The sequence below is a fragment of the Malaya genurostris genome, chromosome 3, assembly GCF_030247185.1.
Source record: "Malaya genurostris strain Urasoe2022 chromosome 3, Malgen_1.1, whole genome shotgun sequence".
NCBI lineage: Eukaryota > Metazoa > Arthropoda > Insecta > Diptera > Culicidae > Malaya > Malaya genurostris.
The window spans coordinates 218110248-218133226 of NC_080572.1; the positions used below are offsets into that span (position 1 = coordinate 218110248).

The window sequence follows — 22979 nt, forward strand, 5'->3', positions numbered from 1 at the left end:
TAAATTTGTATGCTGGAGCTGTATTCTGATTCTGGGAATGAATTCTGGACCTTAGATCTGAGCTTTTATTCAGGACCTGGATTCTGCATCCGATTCATGGACTTGAATTATGGACCTGAATTGGGAGTCTGAATTCTGGACCAGAATTCTAGGACTGTATTCTGTATCTGAATTCTGGACATGAATTTTAAGTTCTGTGTTCTGGAGTTGGATTCTGTAAATGAATTCTGGATCAGGAACTGAATTTTAGAGCTGGATTCTGGTTCTGTTGTCTGGGAATGAATTCTGGACCTGGGTTCAGAGCTTTTATTCAGGACCTGGAGCAGGTGAATTACTGAAGAATCAGTAAAATGTCGTGTTGCCGATCTATTTCGGCATTTCAATATGTCGAGCTCGAAAATCGGTTTTAAGTGTGTGGACTTGGATTTTGGACCAGAATTCTGGATTCTGGACTTCTAGAATTCTAGATCTTAAAAATAAATCTGGATCTGGTTTCGGTACCTGAAGTCTAGACCAGAATTCTACAACTGGATTCTGTATCTGAACTCTGGATATGAATTCTAAATCTGTTCTGGAATTGGATTTTGTAAATCAATTTTGGACCTGGATTCTGAATTGATAACTGGATTTTGAACTTGGATTCTGGTTCTAGAATCCGGAGTTCTTGACTTGACTGAACTTGACTAATGAACGTTAATTCAGAACCTGGACTCTGTATCCGATTTCTGGACTTGGATTTTTAACCTAGAATTTTTATCAGTATTGTTTTCGCATCGCATTCACTCTGACTTGCTTTGGATCAAATGGAACCAGCTCGCATGTTGAGGTTGAAGTAGATAGTTAGTTAGTATTCTTTATGACTTTCAGCCGGTGGCTGGTTAAAGTTGAAGTAATTATTTTCATGCCAAATGTAATAAAATTGCATGAAACATCAAGATCTAGGGTCATCTCGAAAATAATTTGAAGAAATTAACAGGGGAAAAAATTGACAATGGTAGTTTTGAGATTTCAAAAATCTAATTATTTCTTTATTAAAAATCTCTTTGAATTGCATGAAAAGTCGAGATCTAGTGTCATATAAAACAAAATTATTTTTAAAATCGATTTTCTAGAACTTTGAATTTTTAGATTTCCGAACTGGAATTTTGAGAATTCCGAAATCGAAAATTCTCTTTTTTGATGCCAATGTCTTAAGAATATCTTAAACATCGAAAACTAGTGTTACCTCAAAAAAATTTGTTGGAAAAAAATCGACTCTGGAACTCCGGAATCGATTTTTTTTATCGAATGTATTAGAATTGCATAAAATGTCGTGATCTGTTGTTACCTCGACGTTAAAGGCAGTTTTAAGATATTTAGCATCAAAAATAAATTTACGATCTCAAAATACCCAGCGTTCAGCATCTCGAATGGAAAAAATAGGCAGAACTCCTACAAAAATCATTGCCTCTCAGACAAAAAAGCACATTAAAACCCATAGAAACCTGATGAGCATAGAATCTTATTCACGGCACAAACGAATCGCACAAGTCGATTCAATACTAGTTCCGATTGTGGGAAGAGGCTCAGTTTAAATAATCGACCTTTGCTCAGACTTACAACTGAACTAAAAACAAAACAACTTAATATTGCTTTCAAACATTTTGATCAATTCAGTTCTTTCAAAAAACTAATTTTGTACATGTATGTGTGTTCGCTGGATGACAGTTTTACTCGCAGTAAATTTTATGGTTTTGAAGGACATTTATAACGCATTTGCTGTGGGCTATGGAGTTTATCACATTTTAGATTAAGTGTAATTTGCTTTAAACCATTATGTACTAGCCACACACCTAGAAAAAATCGTTTAAATTTAGGTCTTCAGAGACCGACATATTAAAGCATCAAAAATGATTCATTTTTACCGTAGATCTAACAAACATTTAATGCATTCTGACAGCCTGCCTGAAATGCGGAGTATGTTTGACACATATTTAAATTATTCTAGTAAAATTCAGTCATTTTACGAATTACGTCCTTATGTATTATGTCATATATGGATTCGGGTCACTTGTAAGTTTCATAATTTTTTGCTGTGTAGTGATCCTAAAACCGGAGAGTAGCGGAAATTAAAAACGTTGAACTGGCAACAAGATAAACATAACAAAAATTCTGGCACCGCTTGCATTTGTAATTGTGTGCGAGTGACTTTTTGAATGTTCGAGTTTGTTCATTTGTAAAGTATCACATACACTATTAAAAGCCGCTACTTAATTTTGGATCAACACCTAACCCAAAATCAGCTAAAGTGCATCTCCCCAATTTTAGGTAACGAGTAATGACCTCAAAATTTTGGTAAATGTAAATTTACCCAAAGTGTCATACCATGGCAATGCACGCTACCCATTTTTTACGATCTAGTCAAAGTTTGAGTGGATCACGGCCTAATTTTGGGTAGCTTATACAGGGTGATTTTTTAAGAGCTTGAGAACTTTTTTAAACAATAAAACGCATAAAATTTGCAAAATCTCATCGGTTCTTTATTTTAAACGTTAGATTGGTACATGACATTTACTTTTTGAAGATAATTTCATTTAAATGTTGACCGCGGCTGCGTCTTAGGTGGTCCATTCGGAAAGTCCAATTTTGGGCAACTTTTTTGAGCATTTCGGCCGGAATAGCCCGAATTTCTTCGGAAATGTTGTCTTCCAAAGCTGGAACAGTTACTGGCTTATTTCTGTAGACTTTAGACTTGACGTAGCCCCACAAAAAATAGTCTAAAGGCGTCAAATCGCATGATCTTGGTGGCCAACTTACCGGTCCATTTCTTGAGATGAATTGTTCTCCGAAGTTTTCCCTCAAAATGGCCATAGAATCGCGAGCTGTGTGGCATGTAGCGCCATCTTGTTGAAACCACATGTCAACCAAGTTCAGTTCTTCCATTTTTGGCAACAAAAAGTTTGTTAGCATCGAACGATAGCGATCGCCATTCACTGTAACGTTGCGTCCAACAGCATCTTTGAAAAAATACGGTCCAATGATTCCACCAGCGTACAAACCACACCAAACAGTGCATTTTTCGGGATGCATGGGCAGTTCTTGAACGGCTTCTGGTTGCTCTTCACTCCAAATGCGGCAATTTTGCTTATTTACGTAGCCATTCAACCAGAAATGAGCCTCATCGCTGAACAAAATTTGTCGATAAAAAAGCGGATTTTCCGAATGGACCACCTAAGACGCAGCCGCGGTCAACATTTAAATGAAATTATCTTCAAAAAGTAAATGTCATGTACCAATCTAACGTTTAAAATAAAGAACCGATGAGATTTTGCAAATTTTATGCGTTTTATTGTTTAAAAAAGTTCTCAAGCTCTTAAAAAATCACCCTGTAGAAGAGTTCGACAATGAGTGATTTCTCCTCATAAATGAGGGAAACCTGATTTTCAGTGTAGCAAAAGCATCTAGTGTATCCATCAGTTTTACTCAAATTCAGTGAGAAAAAACATTAAAAAAAATGGTTTATTATTTCAACTTCAAATATCACATACTCACTATTTGGTATCAATACTTCCCAGTGATGGTGAACAACGAGCAACAAGACGATTGTAAATCATAACAATGTCTCCGTTGATCTCTGGTTAAAGGATCACAAGTCCTAGCGTAAAATATACCATACGCAAAACTGCATATCTTTTAATGCATGCATGCTATAGAAGTTTAATACCTGCCAGATTCACTAGAACACTAGCTTTAAGATTTGGCGAGGACATGAATATGTACCTCCAAAGTAAAAAAAAATAATAGATAAAATCAAATGAGTTTTTCTATACTAATACTGATTATTCATATTTATACTTATTTTGCAATATCTATATTTTAACTTTATTGCTCATGACAATGTGTCAAATAATGCGATTTATATTGTACTTTAATCTCTGATAGTACTTCTATTGGTACTGTTTAAATGAAATTCATTCGTTTACCAAAAAAAAAATTTTATGGTGTAATGATGCTTTTCTCATATCAATCATATTATCATGTAACAGTTCGGCTGAAAAGTTCGTATCGTTTAATAGAAACACACATTTTTTTGCCAAAATTCGTTTTTATTATTCAACATAATTGCCATCAGAGGCGATATAGCGATTATAGCGATCTTCCAACTTTTCGATACCATTTTTGTAGTACGATTTGTCGTTTGCCTCAAAATAGGCCTCAGTTTCAGCGATTACCTCTTCATTGCTTCTAATTTTTTTACCAGCGAGCATTCTCTTGAGGTCTGAGAACAGGAAAAAATCACTGGGGGCCAAATCTGGAGAATACGGTGGATGAGGGAGCAATTCGAAGCCCAATTCGTTCAATTTCAGCATGGTTTTCAATCATCAATTCGTTGTTGTTTTTGATCGATTGTGAGCTCACGCGGCACTTATTTTGCACAAAGCTTTCTCATATCCAAATATTCGTGAATAATATGTCCAACACGTTCCTTTGATATCTTTAGGGTGTCAGCTATCTCGATCAACCTCACTTTACGGTCATTGAAAATCATTTTGTGGATTTTTTTCACGTTTTCATCGGTAACAGCCTCTTTTGGACGTCCACTGCGTTCATCGTCTTCGGTGCTCATATGACCAGTACGAAATTTTGCAAACCACTTACGAATTGTTGCTTCGCCCGGTGCAGAGTCTGGATAACACTCATCAAGCCATTTTTTGGTATCGGCGGCACTTTTTTTCATCAAAAAGTAGTGTTTCATCAACACACGAAATTCCTTTTTTTCCATTTTTTTCACAATAACAAAAGTAGCTTCACTCAAAATGCAATATCTCACAAACTAATAATCAGACAGCTGTCAAATTTATACACGTATCTTTTGAAGGTTGGTACTAACTGAAAATGGTATGGATTTAATTCTAGTGGCGCCCTCTCATAGAAACGATACGAACTTTTCAGCCGATCTGTTATAATACTGTGGTATCCTTCAAAATAATTTTCTTCGATTCTTGAAGGAATAACGGGAATCGCTTTGTTTGACCGTCTACTGATAATGACTACCAATTGAAGCAGTTTTGATGTAGATTTAGAAGTTTTGCCTTTCTCATATAGAAAGATTATGCAACCACTGTGAAAACAGACATTTGAACCGAGGCCCGGAGGGTCGAGTGTCATATACCATTCGACTCAGTTCGTCGAGTACGCAAAATTGTGGAAATATATGTACCAACTTTTTTCAGAGATGGCCAAACCGATTCTCACAAACTTAGATTCAAATGAAAGTTCCTTAGGTCACATACTAAATTTCTGAGTTTTTGTTGGATCTGACTTCCGGTTCCGGAGTTATGTGGTAAAATGTGCAAAAAATGAAAATATGTATTCTAACTTTTCTCAGAAATCAGATATCCTGTGGTTCCTTACGGAATTCCTGAATTTCATCCGGATCCGACTTCCGGTTTCGGAAATACAGTGCGATTAGTTCCGAAAGCACCGATAATGGTGAAGAAAATCACCAAAAATGGAACTTACTTCGATTTCTTAGCAACGGTTAAGCCAATTTTCACGAATAATGATCCAAACTAAAGCTCTTGTTGTCTTCAAATATAGTGTGCAATTTCATCCAGATCCGATTTCAGGTTCCGAAATTATAGGGCATTCAAATTGTCATTCAATGACGATGCAAATCTAGTACGGTACGTGCGGCTTTGCTCCGTTCACAGCGTGCTTTGTTCAATTTCGTATAGCGTGTAGGATTGCCACATTTGAATTTATATTTTTTAGGTGAAATGTAAATTTCTAAATCTTTCATTTAATTTGTACTTACTTGTTAGTGTTATTACAAAATCATGATAACTATGATTTTCTGTAGAAGTACACTTATTGCCTTTCTCATATAGAAAGTTAATACAATCACTTGAAAAATTGACTAGTGCAAATTGGCCAACACGGCTAAGTGTTCTATACCACTCGACACAGTTCATCGAGCTGTCAAATAATGTCACTCATAAAATAAAAAATCTCGTCCCATAAGTTGCTATTGAATTTCACACCGTCATTTAGAGCGACGATGCAAAAAAGAGTAAAATTCGTCTAGATTTGGCGTAAAACTGATCCAATTTGTAGGCTATATTAGTTACTTACTAAACGAACCGACTTCGGCTATACTGGTTCCAAGTTCCAGGTTCCAGAAGACCGAAAATAGCGATCAAAAAGTCTAAAACGAGACTCACTCAATTTTCTCAGAGATGATTGGATTGATTTCCACAAACAGGATCAAATAAAAGTTCCTATAGTCTCATAGGTTGCTATTTAATTTCATGCGGATCCGACCTCCGGTTCCAGAACTATAGGGTAAAGTGTGTTTAAGCATTTAGAGCGACGATGCAAAATAAAGAAAAATTCTTATTAACTTGACATAACTAATTTGCAAATTGAAAAGGTTATGTTAGTTCATACCCAGAGAAAGTTTCTTATTTTATTCAAGATTGAAAAAAATTTCTTCACAGAATCTTCTAGTGATATTTTTGAAAATATAAGTAATATGAGAAAGGCATCATTACACCACTAGGTGAATAAAAACAGGTTTTTTTCCACTGTATTGACCCAGCGTATGATATATCATATATACATAGGATAATTTCTTTTGGAGGCGATTTCGGATAATGATGTGGCGCCTTCGACACAAAAGTGAAATTGATGATACCAGTTCATTTGATTCAAATTTGATAAACTGTGAAGACGGGACTCGAACCCGAAACTGTGCCTGCACGAAGAAATCGTTCAGCCCATTGAACTATTCTGAATATGCAAAATACAACTTAGAAAACAACCAAATGAACAAAACAACAATTTAGATTTAAATCAGTAGTTCATTAGTAGATGCTGTGCCAAATATCTACTAAGAATTAAGAAGCTATTCAAATCGTCCCAAATCAAATGGTCAAATCGTTGGTTCGCCAATTACTTTTATGCATATTTATGTATATTGATATCTGATGACTTACTAACATGAACAATAATTGGCCAATCAAAACAAAGGTTATTCGAAAGACACTTCGAAGGCATATAATGAAAAATTAGACCTTCAACAACTGTATAAATCACCTTCTTCCTCAGCGCCATCGCGAACCGTGTACGTCCAGATAGATAGATCCTCGGGCCGGGCGTTCGCGTGATAAATGCATTCAGATGCAACACACGATACTACCGCTTATCAACACCTGAATCTACAAGAACCGAACGCAAAACAACGCACAGTACAAATCTGCAAATCTTCCTGCCACGGGTTGCCACGAACAGCCTCCTTTTGGTCTTCTCATTCCAACCTCCGACGGTCTCCGACGGTCCCCTCCCTCCCACCATCAGCGGAAACACCAATCCTGACCGTCGTCGTCCAATAAATCAAAAACACAGTTCTGGAGATACAAACCACATTTATCACTCACTATGCATCACTCAACTGGTTCAACATGCATTGGTTTGTATGCCTTCTTGTAACGTCCACCGGAGTCGCGGTGAGCACAGAGCTTCGTATTTTTTGTTTTGTGGTTTGGATTGTACCTCACTCGTTAGCAGATGTAGGCACATATTTTGGCACAACGAGAAAAAATGTGTCATAGTTTTCTGGAGAATTTTTCGTGATTAACAAATACTGTCAAAAATTTAACATGTATCAAACAATTATTGGCCATTTTCAACAAGTTTGTGTTAGATGAATTTATGATTCTTGGGACTCTAAATATTGGTTTAAAGCTAACATAGGTACAGAAGTCACCCTGAATTAAATTGTGTCTACGGTCTCTTCACCAGTAACTATTCCCTACCGGATGTTTGTGCTTTTCGTACTTCCACCGGGAACATTTCTATGCTTGACTACTGGGCTTCAAATATCCCTTATTTAACAATGTATGTTCGTTTTCAGAGATAACCATAAATTTCCCAATCAATTAGCTAACAATTCCGACAAGGAAAGAATTAAACTTTAATTAACTGTATGTGCTCAAAACTAATAAAAGAATAGTGTTCGTATCTTGTAACGAGCAACCCGTCGCATGCCAGCTTCTAGTCACAATATCTGGCTGGAATACAAACACCCAATAAAAAAACCCAGATTCCAAGCCGTTTCCCCCGCGTGGCCCGTAATGGCGAGAAGGCTACACGGTACAAGATCTAATCTCAACCGAAACACATGCAATACTTGTGTACTTCTCAGTTTCGTTTCCCCCGTCGTCCGAGCACTGGATTCGCCCGAAACCGTTCGTTTTTATCGCGTTCTGTTCATAACATATAAGCTGCTAATATTGAATTTAAAAACAGTAAACTGGCCCAACTGCGACGACGACGACGACGACCCGGTGCACGATGCACATGTGCAGTCACATTAGCATTGCATGGCACCATCCGATCAGTAAGCGAAGTATGTGAGCATTCCTGCCGGAGATTGCGCACTCCGCGGGTTGATGTGCGACCTCTGGATGCGTGTCCTTCCCACCGTCGGAATTCACGGCAGAGTGACAGTGGGTTCCGTAGTATATGGCCGTGTTCAAGGCTCTTTGATAGAAAAAGCAATGCAATAATATTATCTGTACTATCTGTATTACTTTTATTGCAATTATTAATTTTCGTAACAAATCTCAAAAACCGCCAGTAACATTTTCCAAATGCGCATAGAAATCCCTAAGTAGTCAATCTATCCAACAATAGCTTCCTTTATTCGCAGCACTTGCTCGACCCACTGTGACAGCTTCCGAGGTTATACACTGACCCATTCAAGCCTACCACAGTTGATGGCAAGCGACGGTCGGGCTGTCACAGGGCCCAGATTTTGTAACCGCAAACATCTTTCATACTTAACAATTCTTCCTACGGAATCGGACTGCATCATCGACTGGCAAGCTTCTGCCTTTCCGAACCACACCTACCGCCGATGGGATCCGAGGCGGGATGGGTGTTTTTGTTGTTGTTGCGGCCCGGGACAACGGCACAATGCGATACAAGGCGCGATATGTCTTGCTTAATTACAATTTGATATGAGCTTTAATTTTGTCTCCTGCGTTTTACTGCTACTACTTTGAAAGGCACCCTGAAATCAGTAGTCCAGACCTTGGCGCGAATCCGACAGCCAGAACAATGATCGTCAACCGTTTTGCTGCGTGAAAAAGAGGGTTGCCACGCCAACCGAGACAGTCGTTGTCATTGTCGTCGTCGTCATCCGACCGATCTTCGAATCTGGATCTGGATGGTATGGATTGAAGGATGCTGCTGCTGCTGTCACTGCGTGGTTCGATCTCACTTCATCCACCGGTTGTACACCCGTTCGAGTGGATTCCTATACTTCCACTTCATGAATATTTATTAGCCTCCCTGGCCCCACGTGGCTCTTCGGAGCCGGTTTCCCTTCAGTCAGGCGAAGATTGATGGATTTATTTTTTTATTACTCTCGCGACGTGCTCCAAATGGAATATTGTTTTATTTATAGAGTTTAATTGATAAATATGATAATTGGTTTCGCTGCTCAGAATCCATCGTCTTATCACCCCATTGCCTCTGAGCAAACCACGGAGAGTTCCGACTGTTTTGTTGGGACCCATCAATTAATGACGTAACGTAATTAAATAATATCTGAATTCTGAATAACTTGTATTACAATGCAACTAGACCTGAATTCAAGCAGGAATGAGCAATACGAATAGATTACCAATGAAAAATACTGCAGGTGTATGAAATAATTGAAGATGATCAAGTTTTACTGAAGAACCATGCAATGTACAGTGAAGAAAAAGAATAATAATGCGATTTTACTATATAATGTCCTAGAAATCTATGAAAATATCTCCAAACTAGGCATTTCTCATGAAAAAATACTAGCAGAATCGATTGATGATAGTTAGAGTAGCAGAAAAAATTCTTTATCAGGTCCGTTTCATCTCAATTTCTCACTTGTTTTTGCTTTACCTCGAAGGCTGGCTGTACAATTATGGAAAAATGTTCCTAAATGGAATACCCAGAATGGTGAACACTTTAAATGGTCCGATCTACTAATGACGGTTTTTCTTCTGATAAGATGGAAAGATGGTGGTCTTCGTCATAATTACAATAAACGCTACCTCTAAACATTTTTCAGCTTCGATTTAATGACTTTTTCAATTCGTTGCGCTTCAATTTCCTATTATTTTTCATACACAGATTTTCATTACATAATTTTAATCCCCCGATACAGATTAACTAATTGTTCTCCTGAAAAAATAGATCTATATATGGCATCTCTGTACGCTATACGAAATTGAACAAGGCACGCTGTGTGCTTCGTTCGCAAAGACGGTGGCGTTTTTCGTTCCGCAACAGAACGCATCGATGCGTATCGGTTTTGCATCGGCATTTTGTATGACGGTTTTTCTCAACTTTTCTTTGATTTTTTTGTCGCTTTTCCATTGAAAAACACTGTGGCGTGGTTTGCTCTGGTTTTACACTCTGGAGCAGAAGCACAATTTTTTGAAGTTCGTTGCCATTTCTGCTCGAAAATGCAAGTATTTTTTAATGGAAAACGACAAAAATTCACATCAAAATTGAGGTTCATTTATTAAAACCATATGTAATCTTTTTGTTCTCTTCACGTTTTTCCTTCGGCTCATTAAACCAGCTTAAGGTCTGAGGACAGAGGGTCACGTGTTGAGTTTTAAATCGACCACATGGCTCGCTCAATTCCCTTTGCTCATCGTATTTCACATGTACTCTCTCGTATATGAGCAAACTGTATCGGGTTGCCAGCATACATTTTATTATTTTGATGAGAAGTTTTATCACATTAATCTATCGTATGGGTTGGACATTACGTGGATTCCAATGAACAATGAAAAAATATTCAACTTTCACAAAGATAGAATGTTTGTGTGTTTGGCAGCCTTGTCGAGCCAATTTTATTTCTCTCTCCTTTTTCAGAATGCTATTAGGAAATCAAAGCGAAAAAAAATGGTGGATACATTGAAACTGACCTTGTTTCACAGAAAAATACAAGACTTTATTTTTATCGCGATAACATGTTATATGTTTTTATGTACTAATCGTATCTAAACTAAATTATCTAGATTTTGTCACGGTAGATTTATGATACAAGCCTAAAAAGCCGAGATATTCGATGAACAAGTAGAGGTATGCATTTCCGAGCGTTCCAATTTTCAGCAGTTCTTCAGTCAGAAAAAATACAACACGACCGCTAAACTCAATAAATCATTCTGAATATTTCACAGAATATTCTCAACTCAATTTCGAAGACATTGTCAGATGGGTTTTTCTATATTCTGCACTGTTTCCAAGAAAATTTAATTTGAAACAGGAAAATAGCAAAAAACCTACCACTTTACGGTACTGATTTTCTCAGAAACGATGACGAATATCAAAAAACTCAACTGACAATCTTTTAGAAAATTAGTTTAGATCATTCTGTGAAAATTTCAGAGTGATTCATTGTCTTTAGCGGTCGGGAAAGTCTTTTTTCTGAAGGAAGATTTGCATAGCTAAATACGCAGTCTTTCAACTTGTTCATTGAATATCTCGCGATTAGTGCATAAAAACATATATGTTGTCGCGATAAAAATGAAGTGAATGTTATTTTTGTGAAAGTAAGTCGATTTCTATGGCGGCGCCATTTTAATTCCCTGGTAACGTAACGAAACATGAGAGAAACATAAAATCGGCTCAAAAAGGCTGTCAAACAAGCGGTAGCTTTCTTGGATTTTATGTCAAACTTGTAACCGAAAATATTAAAACTTTCTTGGACACCCGGCCACATCGAGAGTCATTTTGCACTTTTTTTTTATTTAAAAGATAGTTTTTATTCAGGCCGATTTGCGTACAAGCTTCACGTGGCCGATTGAGCCGATTTTTTAAATAATTTTTCTTTGAGTTGGATCTCGTTGTCACCCGGGAGAGGAGCTTCCATTTCCCTCCTGCGAGGATTGAGGGGCACTTCGTTCGTGGTTCGTCTCGTCATCCATTGCCGCTTCGATGGTATTGGTGTTGGTTTCGTTGCTAGTTGCTGTAGATGAGCCTTGTTGTACATTGTTTGCAGTTGCTGGTTGGTTGGATGGTAAGTTGTTAACTGCAGCTAATGTACTTTGTTCTATAAGGGATACGTTGGATGGTTTCGTTGAAGGGGATGCTTCACTGTTGTTGGTGACTGTTATAGGTGTACTGTGGTTGCTTTGGGTTGGTGTGAAGGAAGCACCGTTGTCCTTTAGTGTAGTTGTCTACTTGTCCAGTTTATCACATGGCTTACCTTAGTGAACAGTTTTTTGGCAATATTGACATGTGGCCATCTGATTGTCATAGGTAACAAGTGATTTGCACGGAATTCTTGTATCTTGACCGAAAATCACATAAGAAGGTATAGGCCTCTTCAAGTGTATGCGTAATAAACGTACGCCATTTAGAATACCGGGGAAAAAATTCTTCCACTTTTCTTTTTCGATAGAGAGAATCTCTCCGTATTGGGACATAATTTTGCGAATATATGAATCGGTGACGCTTGAGGGAAGATCATGCACACGCACTTCTATAGCACTATCTTCCATATGTTGACTATATAGCACTATCTTCTGGAATGTTGTACTTAATGTTCTCGTGCTCCACATACTGCACATTGTTATTGTCTTTTGCGAATTGAATTGCATCCAACTCTTTATAAAACTGAATGTGAACAACATTATTCGTCTTATTGCATTGAAGTAAATGCACACGTTTAATGTCAAGATGCATTTGCTCCTTAAGCAAACCTTCAAGTTCTCGTATCGAAGGTCGAATTTTGCACTGCCTGAAGTCAACAACAATTGTATTTTTTCGTGTCGGCGGTAGCTTTTGTTCGTTTGGTTCACTCATTTCGAGGTCGTTCTATTGTTCACTACACAATACTGTACTTGGTTTCTTCTGTCCAAAACGTAAAACCGCTTAAGTTTTGGACAGACTTATCGACTTTTATCGACTGACTTGGATGAGATATGAAACCGAACTATTTTGCACATTTGCGAGAGAGCATGGAGAGGAATGTAATTCGCACAGCGAGCCACGTGGTTTTACGCGACCTACTGGCCTCAGCCCTTAAGGGGTTACACGACTGTAGAAAAAAAAAGAGAAGGACGCTTTTGGGGAATTATTATCTAAAAAATGGAGTAATCCGAATTTTGTATAAAGCACTTTTTAATATGTATATTTAAGCACAAAAAAAGATTAGTTTTAATAATTGAAAAACAAAATGGCGGCTTGGCGGCATTTCCGCGAAAGTACTGCATTTTGACGGTCGAAAATTCAGCTCCCGCAATTTTCGATCTAAAACAAAAAACAAAACATTTTCTTATTTCATATAACAGTGTACCTGGAGATACGTAGGTTTTTTTTAATTAATTCATTTTGTGTAAAATGTCAGCCCTTTGAAAATAAAACCGCATTTTTTCATCACAAAATTGTTCATAAAAAAATATTCACAATTTTCAAAAAACCCCTACGTACCTCTGTGGAGATAACTATCGAGAATATTTTATAAAATTTTTGAGTCGATTGGTCAAGATTTACTGGACTTATGCTTCCGGCCAGCTCAAAAAACGTGGTTCAGAACACAAAAGGCGCTCGGAGTATAATAGACGGAGTCTCGCGGTAAAACGCGAAATTAAGACGTCTAGAAATTTTTCCCGCTTCTCATCTTCTGGAATATTATTTTTAAGATTATACATGACCTTTTGCAATGAAAAAACATTTCCATTTTTTTTTTTATTTCTACAGTGGTTTAACCCCTAACTATGTTCAACTAGCAGTTCATTCTAAACCACTAAGCAGATGAAAGGATTATACCATTTATATAACATTTTATGGATATTCGTTCTGATATCTTGGACGTCAACGATTGAAAACTGAATCTAATTTGAGGGGTGTAAGTTAAACTCTACAATTCCGAAGCAGGTCAAATACGACCTTTTTAAATTTATCCATAATACGTATAAATCAACTACATTTCAAATGCACAGTAAGAATTACATCACTAACACATTAAGCCCATTTTTTCCATTTCTTGTCATAATTCCAATCTTATGGAACTCTCAGTTTTTATTTAATTCATAAAAACGCAATTCAAAAATTGACTGAATTTTACACGAAAAGTTTTTATATGTGTCCTAAATACTCAACTTTTCATGCATTCGTGTGAATCTAAATGTTTTAGAACGTAGACATATGTCAGACTACTCCATTTTAGACACTCGAATATGTCGGTCTCGGAAAACGTAAATTTACATGATTTTCCAGGCGTGTGGTTCGAAATACAGAGATTCATATTTGTTTTCAGGTAGAAGTAATGTGATTTATTTTTGGAGTGTAGAAATCGGTGTGATTTCCATTTTTAGATTTTTGATCACATTTTTCTACTCTTTTGGAATCGAAAATCGGAGACATTTCAAAGCAAATGACATCGGAAAATTATAGTTTCAAATTACTGCATTGTATTGGGAGTGGAAATTAATTCGGTCAGTTTAATCAATGTATCATCCACCGCTAGTTACTACTTTTTCCCACATCTCAGACAATTTTCGAATTCCATCTCAAAAAATACCTCGTCTTTTAAGGTGATCCAAGTTTGAAGCCAATTTTCCATTTCTGCGAAAGAAGTAAACCGATTACCTGCCAGGTCTTGCTGCATCCATCGGAACAACCAGTAATCAGAATGTCAGGAGAATACGGCGAATGCCGCAAAAAGTCCCACTTGAGCGGTTTCAAATATTTGTTCACAACCCTTGCGACATGAGGCCGAGCTTTGTCATGCAGGAGAATAACTTTATCATGTCTTTGCTTGTATTCGGATCGTTCTTCTTGTAATGCACGGTTCAAACGCATCAATTTCAGTCTATACCGTTCGTTCGTTATAGTATCGCCTGGTTGTAGCAGCTCATAGTGCACATCATAGAATATCCATTTTCCATCCCCAGTAACAATAAGATGTAGGAAACCCTTTCTTTGTTTTGTTTAAATCAGCTGCTCGCAAGTGAAAATTCGTCTTTCGATGTCTCTCGGTTTCAGATCATAAGGCACCAAACTGCCTTGCTTTTAAATCATTTCCATGGGTTTTAATAGTACAAAACCTGCTTCCAATGATTCTGCAAGCTCCTCTAGCGTTTGGCTCGGATCTTCAACGAGTAATGCCTCCAAGATGTGTTTTCAACGCTAAGATATCAATTCTTGAAACGTCGGAACCATTCCCTACATGATTTATCACCATAAACATCCACAGGCATTTGATGCGCTTCAGCTGCACCTTTCTTCCGATTGAAAATCAGGGCATCAATCTGTCTTATCAATTGAAATCTAGCAAACAATGCAACAGATTCAGAAACTGACGTGGCAGTCACATCTCCAAAAAATTGCTCTTTTAGTAACAGTTTATACTCATTCACTATCGGATGAATACCATTAAGTTGTTGACAGAGTGAAAGCTTCAAGTGAAGCGTCCGGAAGCGCGTGTGAGCTAGTTACATTTGATCAAAGCAAATCTGTCAGAGTGAAAGTGATGCGAAAACAATATATCGCATTGAATCGCTCCGCGCTTACTCTGACATCAACCTTACGCTTAAAATCAATACTAAGTGGCCCTTATCGCACAAACTGCGGCAGAAGCACCTATTGCTCATTGCGATTATTCATCTCGATAATCGCAGTCACCAAAATCACCGAAGACCTCACACTTTTGGGATGAAGCGAGCAGCAGAGATGTGCCGAAGAACTGTCGCAACAGGACACACAGCAAAACCATACTAACAGCCTGCTAAACGCGATAGAATGAAGCGAGCAGCAGAACGTTGTATAGGATCTTCATTGAGAGAAATTCATAGGATCTTCATTGGGGGAATTTTTTTTTTGGAGTCGTCAGTCGTCATGGGAGACCCTATCGGTCATGGCAAAGAATTATTTGAATTTTCTCTATTTCTTAACAAAAGCATCGAAATCTTCTAAATGGATGTTGAAAAAAGTTTGCGTCGTCACTAACACATTTAATTACGACGGGCAACGCTCCCACTGAATGCCAAAATGAAAGTATTGATATGGAATACTATTTTATACTAGTATGCGTGTCGTTTCGAATCAACGATAAAATCTTCGAGCCTGTCTTAATATGGAGCCGGGGCAGGGATGCCAAGTATTCAAAATGAAAATCTGTATATTTCGAAAATAGGGCTGACGAAAACTGGAAGGTGGAATTTAATTTAAGCAGCATAATAATTGCAACCTGACGCAATTCATTAACGATTTAGAAAAAAAATTAGAAACTACCCTGCGTTCTTCGAATTTTATAGTATGAGATACTGATGTATGCTAGCATTTGCCAAGCGATCATCTTAATCTTATTAGACTATTAAAATAATTGCAAATTTGTGTACACGAAACGATTGTTTGCGATGACAATAAAATGCAGTAATTGAAACATTAACACAATTGTATTAATGGTAGAGGTCACGATTCTAGGTTCTATATACACGGAATAATATTCTTCACAGAACATTTTCACTGCTTTGTAAAACAACTCTAGTTTAAATATTTATCATATTGAATAGCGCATGCGTTATTCTAAAGAACTTCTTATGCTTTCATTGTGTATTATGATATTTGATATTGAACTTATGATTTATTTATTTAATTTATTTATTCATGTATTATTGATACGAAATCTACATGGATATGAGTGGAGAAAAACCCCTTTGAACTGAACATTATATATGTCAATCTCAAATCTGTCTGATGTAAATTAAAAAAAAATATTATCATATATGTTTTATATAACCCACTTTTGACCTGTTGATATCGCCTTTTTTCATTATTCGTAATATTTTCAACAACTGTTCGAGTGAATAAACTATGCAAAACTAATTGCATGAGCAATTATCATTATAATTTTATTTTTGATACTATCAAAGTGTGCATAGCCGCAAACCTCAAAGATATAGTACATGGTTTAACACACATATCCATAACGAAGCCCAAGGAATTACATACATAAATATAAAAAGCATCGTTTATCGTTCATTATTATGAAAGCATAAAAATAACATAATACTTCCTATTTTAGTGAAACAAATAGGCAATCTCTACAATATCATAAAATTTGGATAAATGTCATTCAAACGGTGACTGCCATAATAACCAGTATACAGATGCTTCACCGCCGACTGTAACATGTCTGAGCCAGCAAACCCCCAAACAAACATGAAACTACATCCATTACTACCAATACTTACTTTGCATAATCCGTCCGACAGTAAACCTGCCGGTCGCGAAAGTAGCACGACGGTTGACGCTCCAGCACGGTCAGACAGACGGAACAGCGCAGACAGGAACCGTGCCACGAGCATCCATCAACGTCGAAGAGGTACTTATCGGCGATCGGTTCACCGCAAGCCGTGCAAGTCTTTAGCTCAGTCTGAAAAGCAAAACCAGAACAAAAAAAAAACAAAACCTATTACAAATCGATATTAAAAATTAAATTCCCACGAGCGACCGCCATCCGCGGCGATATGCTGGCAGCAAGTCCAACCCTCATCCCGGAACAAACATGGGAAATCCTGGATCTGTAATGGTTCCTGTCTGGGACAAATGGCTTCCCTTGACACCTCCGGCCGGCCGAGACAGGGGAAAACATATTTTCTAGAATGATAAATTGTCCCAAGTTTAAAACGGACTGCCGAGATTACCGAGTGAAGAAGCGAACATTGAATTGCAACGATGAAAAAACATCAACGATCACATGTTTAATCTTCCGCACAATTTGAGCGAATTCTTGGAACTGAACCCACAATGAAAAGACCCTTCGCTTATGAGTAAATCTAGCAAAAATAATAAACTGTCACTTACGCAACAATAGCGTGAACCGGTAGATTGACAATAATATTCTAGTCATGAGTAGGGGTTTCCAGTCATCTCGGAATGACTTGTAGACCTCGGTGGGTATCTATTCGGCGCCATTGTTACGCTTCGGATCTGATGGTTAGCTTTCTTGCGAACATTGGCAGAACGTTGAATACTGAACATCCCATCATGCATGCCACTATGAACCAGCTGCAAGCATGATTCCTAGCTGTTGCAGAACGATACAAGCGAAATCATCCCGATTTTACTGCTCACTCACTCCCCTTCTATTCCCGCCGTTGTTCAAAGTTGTTTAACACGGTTTGCGGATGTGTCATTCAGAACAAATTTATTATTTATTATCTTGATATTAACTACCAACCATTGCCTGTTCTGAGCCTCAGAACGGCCGTGCCGTGATTCTATTTCGGTGTCTATTATTCGCTGGCCACACAAAAAGGGCGCGTGAGGACTCTTCCGAATGATAGATGATTTTCGTATTGCAAACGATCGTTTTGTTCCACTCCATTACGGTCTCAAGAGGAAAAGTGTGCACTTTGATTCCTTTGCTACCAGGAGGGTTTGGCCCCTTTTTAACGCCAGGGAAACAAAACGCAAAAACAATTAGGTGGGAAAAACATATGTTTGGCTTTGGTGCCTGTCAAGCACTGCCGGACGAATGTGGTTTTAGTTTTGGCTGTGGAATTTTTAGAAGCATTCATCAAACCTTATTATCATAACTAATTCTGGTAAATAGTCATCACAAGGTGGGAGCTTAAAGTTAAAGTTAGGTAGAATGAGAACTATGCAAAACCATTTGATGCGGCTCAATTGTTACAGGACTAATGTTACAATTGATGTAGGTTAGTAATATTACAGTATCACTTCTAGGAAAAATTACGACTCTTCCGAGGGATTAGCATAGAGTGATGAGTAAAACGCAGCCTACCTGGGATCGACTGTCAATCCCGGACATTCTTATTTAACTTATTTTGACCAAGTTCCAAAATTTTGCCACTATCTTCTGATTAGGTGAAAACAACATTTAACTAAACGGATACGTATTTCGACATCTACTTGTGATCGTTTGCCGAGTGATCGTATTTTTTGTTTGTTTCGATTACGAAAGCATTAATCTTGTAGTCATTCGCCTATCGGGTTAGCAAAACTAGGTGACCCTATCTGTGGAGTTAGGCTTAGAACCCAGGTAGCCAGAGTGAAAGATATCAAGTGAAAATCATGGTGCATCCAAGACATTTCGGGCATGGAAGTCTGATTTCATGTATCTTATTGAAAGCTCGGGTATTTGTAAGCTACATTATATCATTATATTCAGGCACGTACCCAAGATTTCGTTTCGAGAGGGGCCCTTTGAAAAAAATAATGTTACTTAATATTTCTTATGCACATAATTTTCGGTGCGCCTTTTAGCACTATTTTTAACAGACACTTTCAACATTTCTACTGGAATTGTATTACATTTGTTGTTGTATTACATTTCTTAACATTTCTTTCACACATGTCTATGACCATCTAAACGTCCATTACAAGGTCATCGACAAGACTTGTGATGATGTGATAGATTTCGAGAAGTGGGCCGGGATAGTTCCGTTACTTCGATTCGTGGAAAACCGGAAACATGTTTTAAATTTGTAGCTCATATTAGTTGTACTGTAGGCCATACAAACTTACTTTGGTTATACTTGTTTCGGTATCAGGTTCCGAGAGTAGCTGTTAAAAATTTCAAAATGAAACTCATATCGTTTTCTCAGAGATGACTTCAGGTTTGGGAACAGTTAATAGTTCGAGTAAGCCAAAGATTGCAACCATGGTAACGATTCTCATGGGTTTCATGTAAGGCCCTTTCATAGCGATTTCGGTTTTAATCGCTTTATTAATGCTGACAATCCCAGAGAACCGGCATCATGATCTTTCCGGCTCATTGAGCCTTCCTTCCAGGCACTTGTGCCGCTTTGAAATACGACTACAGTCCATTGTCAGGTAATCATTCTGTTCTCTGGCGTTTAATAATGGATCCAGCCAAGCATGTACTCGAAGTGCGCTTGCGTTCGTCTTTTTATTTATACATAAGCATGTGCGGGATCCAGCGACAACTATGGCAAGATTGTGCACTTTCAATTTCCAGTCATCTAAGACAATTTTATTGTATTTGTCGTTTATTTTGCCCCGGTTTTAAAATAAATTCTATTTAGTTTTGATACTGTTTGCTTCGCATCAAAAATTTTTGTTTTGCTTTTTATTCGCGCATATATCTGAATCGGCCAGTATAAGCCGAAAACAAAGTTTTCGTTCGGCACGTCACACAGTGGTTCGAATCAATAAAAACGTGGACATAAATCAGTAGCTGCCAAACCGTTCTGTTAATGCATATTGTTGCTTTTGAGAATTTTTATACAAATATATACCGCGTAATTTGATTCTATCCCTAATTGTCCATGGCCTACTTTTACAAAAAATATAACCATAACTTTTTTTTCTGAAGAAAAATTTTTTACTTCTACAAAGTTTTAGAACTATTGAAAATAATTTACTTTGTCAAATATACCAAAAGTCTAGGTCGCACCGTTTCGGATATACAAAGCGTTTTCATGGCAACCCCCCTAAAATCAGTTTTTTACTCATAACTTGTTTCGAGTTATTTTTTTATGCATACTTTGTTTGGAATAATTGAAGCAAATGAAAAATCCCATATTTTTGTTGAAGGTAGTGCATAGGTTTGTTGTTTCCGGGCAAAGTTATACATCATTTCACCTTTTTTTACATATGATAAAACCTTACACCGAAGCGAAATATGCAACTTTACGCAGCTGATTTTAAAAAATTTATAGGAAAAGATATGCTCAATACTATAAAAAATTCTAAGTGGAACTCGATGGAACTTTTTTTAGGCCTTTTCAAAGTTAGTTTTAGTTATTGAATTATGACAACCCCCTTAAAACTTGTTTTTAATCATAACTTGTTTCAAGTTATTTTTTTATACATACTTTATTTGGAATAATTGTAGAAAATATAAAATCACTTTAAATTTTGTAGAAGGTAATGCATAGGTTTATTCTTTTCTGGAACAGTTATCATTTTACCTATTTGACCTTGTTCTGAAGCGAAATATGCAACTTAATGCAGCGAACTTTTACAATACTTATAGGAAAATATATTCCCAATCCCATTTATTTTCCAATGAGAATATCCTGAGTACTATTCGTGTGACTCATTTTCACAATGGCCATGCTGAAAGCATTAATGGTTAAGAAACGGAGGGCGTCATTTCTGTAACTCACTTTTGCAATGAGCGTAGAGATGTGCAATTCGCTCCTGAGCTATTCCAGTGAATCGAATCTTTAAAGTGAGCTGATAGCTCACATCTCTTTTTAAAAGAACCGCAGCTCACCAGTTCACCGCACTGGTAAGCAGGGATGCCAGGTTCACAGATTTTCAACCTTTTGCACGGATTTCAAAAATGGCACAGATTCTCACAGGTTTCTAAAAATAGTCACAGATTCACACAGATTGAACACGCTCTGTTTTTTTTTTAAATAACTATTTATTGGAATATGAGTTAAAATTAAATTATTAACATTTAAATTGGGTGTTCAGCCACAAATTGTGACTTTTCAGCCCTATTATATATATGATTTGGTTATTACCATGAGGACATTATTTGCTTCCGCAATTCTGAGATTTTTGTGTAGGGAAAATTCTAAACCTACTTGTATTGTGTAATGGGGAAAAGGAACTTATATACTAACTTACTAACTAATACAGAGAGCGAATCGATTCAATTGAAGATTGCATCGATTTTTGTCGGAATTTGCTTATAATATTATGTGACATTACATCTAATGGTTCTATATTTGTAAGTCTGTGTAACTCATTTGTACTAAACCAGGGAGGACGCTTCAAAATCATTTTCAGAATTTTATTTTGAATCCTTTGAAGCGTTTTCTTCCTGGTGGAACAACAACTTGACCAAATTGGTACTGCATAAAGCATGGCTGGTCTGAAAATTTGTTTATAAATTAACAACTTGTTTTTTAGACAGAGCTTAGAATTTCTGTTTATAAGAGGATATAAACATTTAATATATTTATTACACTTTGCCTGGATTCCTTCAATGTGATCCTTGAAAGTGAGTTTTTTGTCATACGTTAAACCTAAGTATTTAGCTTGATCAGACCATGTCAATTCCAAGCCATTCAATTTGAGAATGTGATTATTGTTTGGTTTAAGAAAAGAAGCTCTTGGCTTATGAGGAAAGATAATTAATTGCGTTTTTGCTGCATTTGGTTTAATTTTCCATTTTGACAGATAATCACTGAAAATATTTAAACTTCTTTGTAGGCGACTGCAGATCACTCTTAGATTTCTACCTGTGGCTAACAGACTTGTGTCGTCACAGAATAGCGATTTCTGACAACCAACGGGTAGATTTGGAAGATCAGAAGTGAAAATATTATACAAGATTGGAGCTATGCTCGAACCCTGCGGAATACCGGCTCGTACGGGTAGCAATTCAGATTTACTATTCTGATAGCTAACCTGAAGAGTACGATCAGTTAAATAATTTTGAATCATTTTGATCAAATAAATAGGAAACTGGAAATCAGACATTTTTGCTATTAATCCTTTGTGCCAAACACTGTCGAATGCTTTTTCTATGTCTAGAAGAGCAACTCCACTGGATAACCCAGAAGATTTATTTGCTTTTATCATGTTCGTTACTCTGACAAGTTGATGAGTAGTTGAATGTTCATGACGAAATCCAAACTGTTCTGGTAAAAAAATTGAATTCTCATTTATATGAGACATCATTCTCAACAAGATAATTTTTTCAAAAAGTTTACTGATAGAAGAAAGTAAGCTAATTGGTCGATAACTTGATGTTTCTGCTGGATTTTTATCAGGTTTCAGGATAGGAATTACTTTAGCGTTCTTCCATCTTTTTGGGAAGTAAGCTAATGAAAAACACTTGTTGAAAATTTTAACCAGGAATCTCAAGGCAACATCGGGAAGATTTTTAATAAGAATATTAAAAAATTCCATCATTACCAGGAGCCTTCATGTTTTTGAGTTTCCTAATAATTGATTTAATTTCGTCAAAATTCGTCTCAATA

General features: G+C 37.0%; 1 protein-coding gene across 1 annotated transcript in view; it reads right to left on the bottom strand.

Moving 5' to 3' along the window:
- Window positions 1–22979, bottom strand: part of LOC131437040 (LIM/homeobox protein Awh-like) — a 104503-nt gene that overhangs the window by 13533 nt on the left and 67991 nt on the right. The window contains exon 2 of the mRNA XM_058606085.1: window positions 17241–17422. Within this exon, the coding sequence (XP_058462068.1) occupies window positions 17241–17422 (182 nt within the window). The remainder of the gene's footprint in view (window positions 1–17240; window positions 17423–22979) is intronic.